The sequence below is a fragment of the Antennarius striatus genome, chromosome 19 (assembly GCF_040054535.1).
Source record: "Antennarius striatus isolate MH-2024 chromosome 19, ASM4005453v1, whole genome shotgun sequence".
Lineage (NCBI taxonomy): Eukaryota > Metazoa > Chordata > Actinopteri > Lophiiformes > Antennariidae > Antennarius > Antennarius striatus.
The window spans coordinates 8,832,217-8,845,992 of NC_090794.1; the positions used below are offsets into that span (position 1 = coordinate 8,832,217).

Here is a 13,776-nt window from a genome sequence, read left to right on the forward strand (position 1 = left end):
ACACGCACATATTTTGTGTGTGATATGAAACATTTCGATCATGACGAAGCCTTACCTCTGCTGGACCTATTGTTTACGGAGGTGTCATTTGTGGCCAGTCTTTGGTCCTGTTCCTGCTGCAGTCTCTGGATCATAGTATCCAGAGGACTGGGACCGTCCACTGCCTGCTCACTCACCACCTGGTTCAAGCCTAATGTTCACAGGAGAGAGAGCCAGAGGCTTGAAATGTGAAAGAGAAACAGAAGATTGAAAAGAAGTCTTTCCTGAAATCCTGCATTGTCAACTCTATTTCCCTACATGCTTTTTAAAGCAATAATGCTTTTCTATACAGTCTGTATCAAAAAGCTACGATAGTAGGTCTAACTGTCTCACAAATTCCTCTTTCCTCCCTTTCCTCCTACAACTAAGTTCAAGCCATCAGAGAGATAAGTCACTCCCCTAGGTCTAATTACAGCCTCTGTACCTGAGGAAGTGACCCCCATCTGCGGAATCAGCTGCTCATCCCTGCAGCCCTCTCTGCCGGGCACCAGCCGCTGGTACTGAGTGGGGTGGGGGTTCCCATCCACATCAACCAGAAAGGGAGGGGGCATGAGATGTGGTGCCTGCTGAGTCTGCTCATCCAGAACGTAGTTGTTGGCATCCCGGATTAACGGCCTGTAGTCGGTATGGAAGAACATCTGGTCCGCAATCTGAAAAGTAACACGGTATGTTCAAGCTAAAACCGCTGCTTCTGTCTGATGAGAAATATCTGATCGTAAGCATTTTCATCTCAACTACGGAGGCAATATTTTCACCCATTAGTTGATTGATTTGTTTGATTATTTATCAGCTAAATTACACAGAATTCTTTCATAAAATTGGTGCAAATTTTTGTAGAGGCATTGTTTTGAAGCCAAGGGCAAAAAAATTGCTAGAAAAAAAGTGTTTATTCAGATCCGAAAACTGTATTTTTGTTGCAAGATGGGAATTTTATAGGTTCTCTCTTATTTCTAAGAGGTTACACTCCAACAATGACATTTATAGAATGTGTATAATGTGATGCTGATTCACCGGATAATCTGAATTGGCTGGATTTGTATGGGGTGAACTTTATTGAGCGATGTACGTTAAGACATACTGTACATGACTACCAGCTGAGATAGTCATAGTTTGGGTTATCTGTTTTTTCAACATTTCAGGAATGCAGTGATTTTATTTTATCATTTAAGGATCAAGTGTTTACCAGATGTGAAGGACTGTTCAAAGTTGGCAGATGCATGCACCCTATGACTACTACTGTCGTTGTAACTGACCTCATGAAGAGGAGCTGTTAAATGAGGTGTAGGCCTGTTGCTTTACCTTGTCATACTTGCTGCTGGAACCAAAACCAAAGATGAGCAGGTGTCCATGTGAGTCTGTGGCTGCAAAATGCTGCCCATCTGGACTACATTTGCAGTCAAACAACGCTCCGTGCCCTTGGCCTTCAATCTAATCATACAGTTGTGGAGAGAGGGAGACAGTTAAAGGCTGTAAATCAAGGCATTAAACAGCCAGACAACCCAAGCAGTTGTATAGCATGGTAGGCAATCTGATGACTTTAGATCATGACTTTGTTTTAAAGACATTATTACAACTCCTTATGTATGCATGTATTGATGTCGACATAACCGACACACGGAACTATGTAGGCATAGATGTACAAGTAGTCCTCAACCTATGAGAGATTGTTCGTAAGCATGTAGTCTGCTAGGATAGGCTCCAACAACCCCTGTGACCCCCTGAGCGGAGGAAAATAGATGGATGAATGAATCTGTAATTGCTACTGGAGGTCATTTAAATACCAAAAACATTTGCATGTGTTTATTACCAGAAACAATTAAAGGGCAAAAAAATAAAAACACATGAATAAAATAAAATGCGTGCACGCAGCGGTGTTGCTTGGCATGAGTTGCGGCAGAAAGGGAAACTAGTTCATAAGTTGGAACTTATGAACATTCTATTTACATAGAAAAAGCATTAATGAGCATTATTCAACCTCTTGTCATTCGCGGCACTCTTCCAAAGGATGCAACATCTGCAATCACTCAGTGGAAACTGTATTTGAAATAGAACATCTGCCTCCTTCTGTAAATGTGACTTACTATAAGTGGGAAACCTGAGCCTGAGGACTCACACATTCTGGCTGCTATATCAAGTATGATATTAACTTTAATATCAAAACATTTTTTAATTATTATGATTATTATTACTTTGAATTATTTCTTATCTATTATTCTTGCTGCACTATTAATGCTATTATTTTATAGCTGTACTGCCAATTTTTATTTGTTGCACTATTTTGTTTTATTTTATTTAGTCTTGAATTCACACTTGTGAATTCCCCATTATCACTAGCTAATTACTAGCTAGTGATCACAAGCTAATTCATGCGAGTCTTAAAAGTTTCCAAATCATATTCACGCCTACTCATGATCAGATACGTATTTTCAAACACCATTCACCATCTGTGATCACCACTCCGTCCTGGCCACTGATCAGCTTGCTGGGTGACTCACTTGTTCTCAGACTATGACTAATCCTGTCCTTGGTTACCATAGAGCCGGAAATACAACAGTGTCCACAAAGATTAACACACAAGGTGAATCTGAGTGGTTGCAGATGCACAACTGTTTGGTCTTACAGCGCCTTGCGAAAGTATTGGCCCCCCACAAGAACTTTTTGACATTTTGCCACATTTCAGGCTTCAAACTTAAAAGATAACAAACTGAAAATATTTTTCAAGAATCAACAACATGTGAGACACAATTGTGAAGTGGAACAAAATGTATTCAACATTTTATATTGTGTTTACAAATAAAAACTGAAAAGTAGGATGTGCAAAAATATTGGCCCCCTGTTCTGTCAGCTCAGCTAAACGACTCCATAAGTTCCCTGATGACTTCTGAATGATCCAATGTTGACTTAAATAACAGCAATGACAAACAGAGTGCACCTGTGTGTCATTTGGTCTCACATTTGCACATTCTTCTTTTCAGTTTTTTATTTGTAAACACAATACAAAATGTTGAATAAATCTGGTTCCACTTCACGAAAGGAGTAGAGGAATAATGAACAGACAAGAAAAATAGTGATGTTGAGAAAGGAAAGAGAAGGCATATGTAATGGAGAGGTAGCAAAGGCTAATGGAAGACAAAGTAAAGGTCAATCTGTCAATCCTCTCTGATTTAAAAGCTATGTGTGAGTGTCATACGTGTGAAAGACCAAACGTCAGGAGTGGTCACTTTCAGCTTCAGTGTGAATATATTCAAAGGGAGTAATAGGAGATAAAAACAAAGACAACACAGTGATGGCATGGTTACAAGTCCCACCATATTGAAGTAGGAGCGGATCTTGACTCCTCTGCCAAGGTCCCACACAATGCAGTTCCCATCATGCCCCGCAGAGAAAAGGATTCTTGGATCAAATGGGTGCGGCTCCAGAACAAAAACCTCGTCTTCATGGCCCTGTCATTAAACAATATGAACGTTAAGATTTAGACATGGACAAGAAGAATAGACAGACATCCTCGGTGTTAACTGACAGGCATCATCTGTGTCACTGAATAAGTTTAAGGATTAGATGAGTTAGGATAAGCCTTCAGGTTCAGTTAATGAAAGAAACAGTCAAATGAATATTACCTTTCATACTAGGGTTCACATTTACTTTGTTTCTCATCAAGGTTTGAATGCATTTCTTTCAAGGCTGCTATCAAATATCTAATGTACAAGGCAGAGTCTCTGTGGCTATAGAGATAATCTGATTTAAAAACAGCATAAAATGTTCTGGAGGACAGACATACGGTACATTTGTAATATGATTAAGAAATGATATACAGAATGCATGCAATTTGTAGTTAAGAGGGTAAAAATCTGTGAAGACATGGCAAATAAGTAAGCGTGTGTTCTTTTAAAGGGTGAAAAAAGAATAATATACAGTAGTACCTTGAGATACGGGTTTAATTCTTTCTGTGACTGAGCTCTTAGGTCAAACAATTTTTCCACATTTAAACTAACTAAAATCATTTTAATCCTTTCCAGCCTTGTAAAAAAACAAAAAAAACAAACCCTAAATAATGAAAAAATACATATTTTTTATCAACCGGTAGACATGCATATTTTTCCTTTACATAGTTAATTATATATAAGGATATGTTAAGAAGGTAAAGTATAAAAAGAAACGCAATAGTCACAAGCATACACAAGCTACGTATTTACTCCGCATATGAGAACGAGAGCGGTCTCAGCTGATGTATCCATTTGCGAAATAGCAGCGGTGTCTCAAAGCATGGTTCATGTTTTCACACGTTTTTGGACAAGAAAGCCCGAATGTCGAATAAGTTGTGTCTCAAGGTACTGTCTGTGTGTGTGTGTGTGTGTGTGTGTGTGTGTGTGTGTGTGTGCGTGCGTGCGTGCGTGCGTGCGTGCGTGCGTGCGTGCGTGTGTGTGGGCGTGTGCCTGTGTGTGAGTGTAACTGCTTCATACCATGAGGACGTGGACGAGGTTTCCGGTGGTGGAGTTCCACACCTTTAGCGTCAGATTGTTGGCAGCTGTGATCACTGTGCCATCATGGCGATCCCATGCTACCATGGTGACTTTCAGCTTGGTCACCTTGTCTTCCAGTGGAGGAGGGTTGTATTTCCTGAAGGAAAAGGTGTTGGTGTCACGTTCAGTGCAGTTAAGGTCAATTTGCTTTACTGTACACAAAATGTTACATGTAAAAGCAAATAAATGGCAGAATGTAAAATGGACAAAATGCTTTAAAACTACTAATCTTTTATGATCCAAAGCTTTTCCGACTGAGTAAATAAATGTCTTCATACAGTTAATAAGGAGCTAGGCGGTCTGACTGCATGACCTTATCTCTTCAAAGTTCAGAGTAATCATTTACAACATCTACAGTTACTGTTTACAAGTGTCACCTGAGAAAACCAGAGAGTATAAAGCATTTCTTGTGCAATTCTCTATTCTCAGAGTCACTGTCACTTTTTCCAGGGTAGAAACAAAACTAAATATAAATGTTATTGTTATAACCTGAGTTATTAGCCCGATTCTTATTGTACCTTTTATAATGTTCTTTTTACGTCCCGCTTCAAAGCGGTGATGTATTGTAATTGTCAGTGTTCATATGTTCACCAAATAAGTTTGCAACCTTTGCAGATAAGATAAGAAAGATGAAACAAAAAACACATTACTCGGGCGGCAAAGGGGATGAAAATGAGATGATGACCTTGACCTTGGGAAAACTAAGTCAAGGTTGAATTTCATCTTTCGTACACTCCGGCACGGTGGTGTAGTGGTTAGCACTGCTGCCTCGCAGCAAGAGGCCAGGGGTTCAAATCCCATCATTTCCAACATGGCCTTTCTGTGAAGAGTTTGCATGTTCTCTCCCAGTCTGAATGGGTTTCCTCCGGGTTCTCCGGTTTCCCACCATTATCAGGAAAAACATGCATCTAGCTAATAGATGCATGGGTATAATGACAATAAACAAAGTTTGACTTTGACTCCGGAAAATAATGAGATAGAAAGACGAGGGAGGCCAGTGTAAGACATAGATTAAAGCTAGTGCTTTGATCTATGAAAGTTGGTCAGAGCAAGAGATTTGCTCTTTGACCTGTGCAAGTAGGTCACGTAAAATTTTGAATTCAGGGGTGTCGCAGGATGTTGCAGTCCGTGACTATATTGCTTCTAGTTAGTTTTACTCTTGCATGCTTTGAAAGATGTCCATTAATAATATATATTATTATTATATAATATTATTATATTATTTTAATGTAATTTACAATTTTCTAACATATAACAAATTATTCCTCATGCTTCAGATGAACACATTTTCTTAAAATCTGGATGTCTTGTGTTTCTTGCTTTCATTTGGCTGATAGTGCCTTAAAAGACCTGGTGGCATCTTCATTCACCATGTGTGACAGCCGCAGTAAATCTATACTGTCATAGAACACTCCGGTAATCTATCACCATGTTACACTCTGTGCCACAGGTGTGAAGATGTATGTTTTTCTAACACAATCGTTGCTGCTGTGGATGCAGTAGGTTAACGCAGACTGAATAAATTACTAAATAATTACAAGAATAGCATTATAGGACATTAAGAACACCTATTCCTACTGACTTTTTAATGTCCACACTGCCTCTTTCAAGAAAACATTGATTTTTACCGGTACTGACTTATAACTTGAAAGACCTTGCCAGCCCACGGCTCTGAGATCAGAATACAGCAGCACTGGTGAAAGATAAAACACACACATAGACACACACACGCACACACACCCACACCTACACCCACACACAAACATACACACACATACCCGGGTAATTTGGTCTGCATGTCCAGCAGAACGCTCCTCCAGCCCTGAGGCTGCAGCTGCCAGATTCGCGCTGTGCCGTCTCTGCTGCCGCTTACAAACCTACAACACACAAAGACAAACAGATATGTGAGAACAGATACACGCAGCAGCTAAACTGTAAATAAGACACAGTCGTAATTCAGCTTTCTGCAGTATAATGAATGCTTTCATCTTCACACATCAGGATGCAATAACTTTCACTGCTGAGGTACAGCGACCCCGGGGAATAACAGCTAAGCTTGTTTTCCTGTAAACTCCACATAGACACATACACAATGTGACAACTAAAGAAAGGATGACACATTATGCAAGTGTATGCATACACCTTTGTGCATGTGAGACAATGTAAAGATGATGTTTCTCTTTCTAATATCATCAATTTATATTACCCCAAGGTTCAATAGAAGCAAAGGCAAAAATTAACAACACTTATTCCTGTTCGAAGCCCACACACTCAGACACACACACACACCCACACACACGCACTAGCTGTTCAAACTTACCTGTCACTGCAATGTGAAAACTGGATGCTGTCAACTTTGTCCTGAATGACAAAAATACAGGATAAAAGTCAAAACAGTCCAGCGAACATTTCTACCATTCTACCATTATTTGTGTATTCTCGACAAATAATGTTTTCAAAGAAGACGCCTGAACTCAAGGTCAGCGTACTCTCTTTTTTCCAGAGCATTCAACTGCATCTAAATGTTTTCTCCATTGATTTTACTCGGTTGTCATGGAAAATGATGACCGATGTCTCCATGACAATGGCAACAATGTCTAAGATCACTGAGTAAAATATATCTTCTGTGGAGATACAGTTCAAAGCTTTGGGAACAGGAGGTGAGTGAGGGGTTAACTACTGTTTCCCAGGTCTCACAACCAATAAATCAGTTCTCAGAAACAGACAGCTGGCTGGAGTGAATGCAAAAGTTACATTTCAATCATTTTTGAGTGGAACCATTTAAAAATAATGTTAAAAATGCCTATGCAGATAAAGTCTTTATTATTATTAAACTTGATGATTATGTAACCTTTCATGGTAGCCTCTGCCGACACTCTGAGAATGTTTGTATGAATGGGTGTGATAGAGCACTTTGACAAGGTCAGTCAGACTGGAAAGAAGCTATAAAAGTACAGCATTTGATAAGGAAATATTCTTGATATACAGTTAAACACAGTTTTTGCAAAAAAGCACAATGTTGACTCACTGTATGCGACTCCAGCTCAGAGATCTTCTCGGGTTGACCTGACCCAAAGTAGTATACCCTGATAATGTGATCCGTGCTGCCTGTGGCCAGGAACATACCACCTATAAAAAAACACAACTATATGAGTTAAGGATTATCATTACAGTCCCACTCTTTGAAAGGTAATGTATGAAAAACTTCAGGATCAAACAGCTGTGTGAAAGAATTTTACAAATAAAAAATAGATAAATATTTCAATGACTGTAAAGTACACTTATTATGACAGAAACATGCTCAGTTTCCATGGTGTCTGCTGTGCTAGCTCTCCAGTTAATCTGAGCTAATTATGCTAATTGTCTCAGCTTTGTTGCCATCTCCCCTGGTCTCCTCTGAAATGTGAGAGTACCTCACCTGCACTGAAGGAAGAGCACATCATCTGGACACCAGGTCTGGAACGCTCTGTGAACTTACTGGGTCTCTGACTGGACCCAAACACACAAAAGAACACAGATTTAAAACAAATGATTCCAGGTGCAGAACAGGAGTTACAGGTGGGCATGTCAGATGAATCAGGTTTCCTTTACACTTTTCAATAAACTCTTATTGTAGGGATTATTACATCCCATTATTACATTATTGATCTATTTGACCATAGATCAAAGCTAGTGCATAGCTTTGACCTACCCTGAAAGATCAAAGCTATGCACTTATCAGGTACCACTTTCAGGATACCCTGACCTACCCTTTGCGGGAAGTTGCAGCCTCTGGCTGCCTTGGTTCTTGTATTAATCATGTATTTAACTTTGAAATATTTGAAGAATGTTGTGCCACATGCACCATTAAGGTAACATTAACTTCAATTAAGAACTTGGTTACCAGAAAACAAACCCTGCGAAGAACTGAACCAACTAATTGTATAGCGATTTGCAGATACATGTGCGGGTGTTGTATATCCCTCACCCAAACTTGAGCGTTCGTGAATCCCACTGCCAGAAGCAGATGGTGCCGTCGGCTCCAGTGGACGACAGGTAGCGTTTAGAGCCGCTGCACAGAGGAGAAAACTGCAGGTACAACCAATAAGAGGTTAGAGCTCACTATGCCGCGTTATCAAACAAGAAAAAAACAAAGTACAATTCATCTAACTGAGCTTAGAAAGCAGTCATAGCAATTGAACAAAACTTCCCGAACAGCGTGTATGAAATCATGCCCACAGAATATGATAGGCAGTGAATGTCCCGTATCCTTTCTTCTTTTGATAAATCCCTCGATAGGATGAAGCAATCCAATCAAAAAGGATTGCCTGTGCAGCTGAAGCTTTCTATATATTATTCCCCAATGCCTCACATCTCTAGAAAGGACATGAATGACTGGATAACATGTTCTTTCCCTGCTATCGACATTAAAGTTGTAATTCATTGTGAGTAAATAAACCCTTTCTTTCTACTTCATGTGGGCCGCCGACTCATTTATTCTTGTCTGGAAAATGTTTCCTCAAAAACTGTGACGCCCAGCTGTTTCAGTAAATCATTTTTTCTCAGATTCCTGTCTTCAGTGGGAACAAAGAGCTACAGGCAAGACTCGGAAAGCAAAAGTGTTGCTTTTGGTATGTTTGTACTTTCATGGGATAAGAAAAGAGAAAAACATAAACCAGACATTAATATAGAAAAAAAATCCTCCTGCTTTACCAGCCGTAACAGCTTTCCTTCTTCAGTTCATATTATTCACATATAAAACCCCTGGTGGATTACGCTAGCGGTTCCACATGATCTAAACACTTACTGGCTGTATTCTACAGAATACATTTACAGAACGTATTGTGTTTAAAAGTACTAGCATAACATGGACACGATAACAGGGTGTTTTCCCAGGTTTGTGGAATACTCAGTTGCACATATTGCCTGAGGGGGTTGGACTCATTTTCAAATGGCAAATACAACTATCATTAAGACCACAGCAAATTTTATCTACTGATGAAAAGTTTTTTTAGGACAGAAATGAACCTTCTTGGATTTCCAACCATATGGACATCCATGTAAAACTGAACTATCCACCAACCTGCAGTGAGGTGATAGAGGCTGCATGACCCTCCAGGACGGCCAAAGGGGCGCAGGTCTGTAAGCACCACACTCTGATAGTCTTGTCACACGATCCAGCAGCAATCATAGTATTCTCGTAGCTGACGGCCATGTCGGAGATCTCGGCAGCGTGGCCGCGCAGCGTTGCCAGCAGCCGCCCATCGTCCGTTCCCCAGATCTTAACAAGGCAGTCGTCTGAGCCCTGGGGAGGGAAGAAAAGCACCACCAATAAGGCAAGAGCAAAGACCAGCATTTTAAACAGCTTGAGATGCGGTTTGTGAGTCTGCTTCTGCAAATACGCATAAAACATGTTCAAAAAGATCTTACAATATACTGCATGCCATTTTGCTGTCATCAGTTTGGTAAAATTTAGAGCACAAGCAAGAGACAAGGAGGTTCTTCAGTTTCTGATCTGCAGTGTGGTCAGAAGTGACAGGGACCGCTGGCTCATTGTCTATATAGATACTGATAATGCATTTACAGTACAGTACATCTGCTATTCATTTGATATTTGCAGTAAAAACAACAGTGCAGCAGCAGTCATGTTAACACTTAATGGAGATTTCAGTGTGTCTGACGTCAAATAATAAACGAGTTTTGCTAAATTAAAAAGCAGCTACTGTGGTGTCAATATATACAGAAATATACTATACAGATTTCTAAGGACCAAGTGCTCACAGAGAAAGCTTCTCTTGATGTAGAGAAACAATACATAAAGAAGACCTTTTCTGCCAGGAGTAGAAAATGAAATGCAATAAGCATCTACTTAAATATTTCATTTTGTGATGCCTTGTTTTTTCTAATGCATTTGGTAATTTACAATAATAAGCTCACAGTTTGTTGGTGACTCTCATTCAGCGACAAGCAAAGAAGATCGCCTGTTCTATTCGTGCCACATTTCTTCAAAGACGGCCATGAACATCTGGAGAAAGCTGATTGCGACCACTTTGAGTTGTTGCTATACACAGACTTCACTTTATTCAAATGTACCATATACGCACGACATACAACACAGGTGAAATTATAGTCCTCTCAGACCCACAGACAGTAAAAAAAACACGAAAGAACCGCTCTAGCGGGAAAGAGAGGAGCCCTTGCGTGTGCACACGCCACCAAACACCACCAGAGTTTGACAAATGCTTTCAAATGCCTGCAGGCTTTTATTCATGTGCTATCCTTTTCTGGAAGATGCTGAGGTGGATTCACTCACATCGAAATTGCAGCAATGTTTCACCTGAAAGCTTAAGGAGTGCAAAATGAGATTTTGACATTGCAAGCCAACATTCAGCTGGTCCACAGCTCATGGACATTTCTGGACCTTACTCACGGAGGAAAAGTACCCCAACATGAGGAAATATGCTACCTCCTTGACTGCATTATTTGGCTCCACTTATTTATGCGAATTAGCGTTTTCCCATATGAAGATCATTAAGTCCAAATCCTGTTCCACCATGGCTCATGATATTTGGAATTGTGCTTTAGGCTGGCTGTCAGAAGCTAGCCCAAAGTCCCAACAATGCATATGGCTGATTCCATTGCAAGTCATCAAAGTGAACTCAGGAAATGACAAAAAATGTACAGTACATGGTTAATTGTGTTGTCTTGTGCAATGTGGGCTCAGGCAGTTATGCAAGGTACATTAACAGACATTATACATATAAAGATTTCTCAATGTGTGTTTATAAATAAATATGTTTTGTTTTTCTGTGTTAAGAATATCATTTTATAAGTAGCTTGCATGCTGAGAAAGGGTGAGCACCCCTGATCCAGAACACAATCGGAAACTGATGTCACATCACAATCTGGCAAAGGCTGTGATGGGTCTTCTTGAAAAGCCTTTATTTCAGAGAGGAATACCTCTAATTAACATGTTTATTCTATACTGTAATAAACTAAAATAAAGCAGCCCAAGAAAACAAAGGAAGAATATAGCAACACTGCAATAAAATGGTCTCATAAATCTGAGCATGAAGGCAGCTTCTGTCACTGAAGGGAAAATGCAACATCAAGACCCTTAATCAACACATAGAAACAGCCTGCAGGGAGTCAGCTGAGAATTACTGGCTGCAATCCAGCCTGTGAGACGTTAAAGGGATTCTGATTTTACGTGGTGCCAGAGCCGTCTGCATTTTTTACGATCTGAAATTAATTTTTAAAACCAACAGGTAATCAATGTCGATATGCAATAACATGTGTGACAGTAACTGAAATGTCATTTAAGAGAATGTTTGTGTGATTTGCACAAAGTGGCACTAAAGAAGTTAGGGAACAGTACACACAGAGCCCCATCATTGAATCCTGAGGTTCCGTTTAATGTTAGAAATTTAAGTGCATTTACAAGAAATTGACCTGATTGTGACCCGATTACTGATGTGCAAACATCAGTAAGTAAAAAATCTCAATCTGTTCATTTACATCTGTGTTTTCCTACTAAGTATTTACCGAGAGAGGCCTGCTATCGGTATCAGCATAGACTTAAGAGGTAACATGAGATGAAAACAACATCCTCCTAAACCTAAATCAGAATCCCTTACTCCATCACTGCGAGAACTGTCTGACTGGGGCTGTTATTTTGTGAGGGCTGATTTAAAAAAGCAAACATCTCCTTGGTTATTCAGAAAAACCTCAAGGACAAATAACGGCTGTGGCGAGATGGACAAAAAACAGCCCAAATAAAATCCAGCCATGACAGATGTGAGCTTTGTCAAACCTGGGGATTTGAACCAAACATCTCTTTGCTATTTATTTAAAGTTATGCCAGCAGGGACAAAAATCGCATGTTGGCTTGTCTGATTTGTCCTTCCCAGTGGTCCTCATAATCAGTTTGCACCTCATTGTATGACAAAATTAGACAAATCGATGTAGCCGTTTGCCAATCGATAGTTCAATCAATACATTAACACTTGACCACTGAACACAGATCATTGGAACTGAAAGAAGAAGAAACAGCACATAGTTTACTGTTGCTCTATGTGCAAAACAGAGTGTCATGTCTGTGAAATCTATGTTCCACTCACTTTACTTGATATTCTCTTGTTCACTGGCTCAAGTTTCTGTTGATCTGTGTATCGTCTGTTTGCATGTCTGTCCGCCCATCCATCCATCCATTCATCCATCCATCCATCCGTCCATCCGTATCTGTCAGCCTGTCTGTCTGTCTCTCCATCCATCTATCCATCAATCCACCTATCTATCTACTTGATAATAGTGAATGCTTGGGCTAAATAAAACAGATAATAATCAGTCAATCTGTCTTACACTGCAGTAATGTTGGAGTGTTATAGACTGAAGTGATCCAAAAATAAGAAAATATATAAATAAAAATGATCTTGTGATGAAAGGAGACAGCAAGAGCGAGGGAGAAAAAAAAACAAGCAAAGAGGGGAAAAAAAGAGAAAGAGAGTGAGGAGACCACGAGCGAATTTTAATTCTGGCACTTATCCAGCACCTCAGAGGAAACATTTTAGCCAGTTATGATGAGAAATAGCAAAAGGAGAGAGGGAGGGAGCGAAAGGAACAAAGGAAGGGCAGCGCAGAATGAAAGACTGGAGGGAGGAAAAGACAGAGAAGGTGGAGAGCGAGAGAGATATCAGGAAAAAGAGAGATGGAGTGAGTCAATCTCACCCCCCCCCCCGCCCAGCAGCCAGCCATTTTTAGAGATTTAAGAAGTGAAAGCTGAAAATGGTGTATGGCAGTCGACAGTGTTAGACTCAAGGATCCAAGCACAAGGACGACAACACAAAATCAGCATGTCCATACGGTATTCAGCACTGTATCTCCAACAATGACACTGTAAAGGAAGCTTCACAGCACTGCTACAAGGTTCACCCAGAGGGCAAATGCCATCTTCCTACTTTAAAGAGACCATGAGAATCGCCTTTTTCCCCTTCTTAAAAATATAGTTTTTTACCTAAATATGTGTGACTTTGCTCCTCTGCTATTCTCTGATAGCAGTGAGCCACTCGGCAAATGCTTGTCCCACACTAAGGTAAACATTAATTAACTCATATCAGAACAGCAACAATCGGGAACAGGGACACATGGTAACAGTTTGTAACAACCAAACACGACACACAAGTGTTGGCTCCAAACAAATGCAGGAGAAACACGTGCACTCAGCAGTATCACTGAATTC

At 40.1% G+C, this 13,776-nt stretch overlaps 1 protein-coding gene across 1 annotated transcript in view; it reads right to left on the minus strand.

The window, feature by feature from the left end:
* The window catches only part of phip (pleckstrin homology domain interacting protein), a 30,560-nt gene that overhangs the window by 12,189 nt on the left and 4,595 nt on the right, over window positions 1-13,776 (minus strand). Inside the window, exons 8-18 of the mRNA XM_068341826.1 lie at window positions 9,622-9,843; window positions 8,527-8,627; window positions 7,978-8,048; window positions 7,588-7,688; window positions 6,880-6,920; window positions 6,338-6,436; window positions 4,500-4,656; window positions 3,348-3,482; window positions 1,339-1,467; window positions 464-689; window positions 56-190 (exon numbers count right to left, since the gene is read on the minus strand). Coding sequence (XP_068197927.1) covers window positions 56-190; window positions 464-689; window positions 1,339-1,467; window positions 3,348-3,482; window positions 4,500-4,656; window positions 6,338-6,436; window positions 6,880-6,920; window positions 7,588-7,688; window positions 7,978-8,048; window positions 8,527-8,627; window positions 9,622-9,843 — 1,417 coding nt within the window. The remainder of the gene's footprint in view (window positions 1-55; window positions 191-463; window positions 690-1,338; window positions 1,468-3,347; window positions 3,483-4,499; window positions 4,657-6,337; window positions 6,437-6,879; window positions 6,921-7,587; window positions 7,689-7,977; window positions 8,049-8,526; window positions 8,628-9,621; window positions 9,844-13,776) is intronic.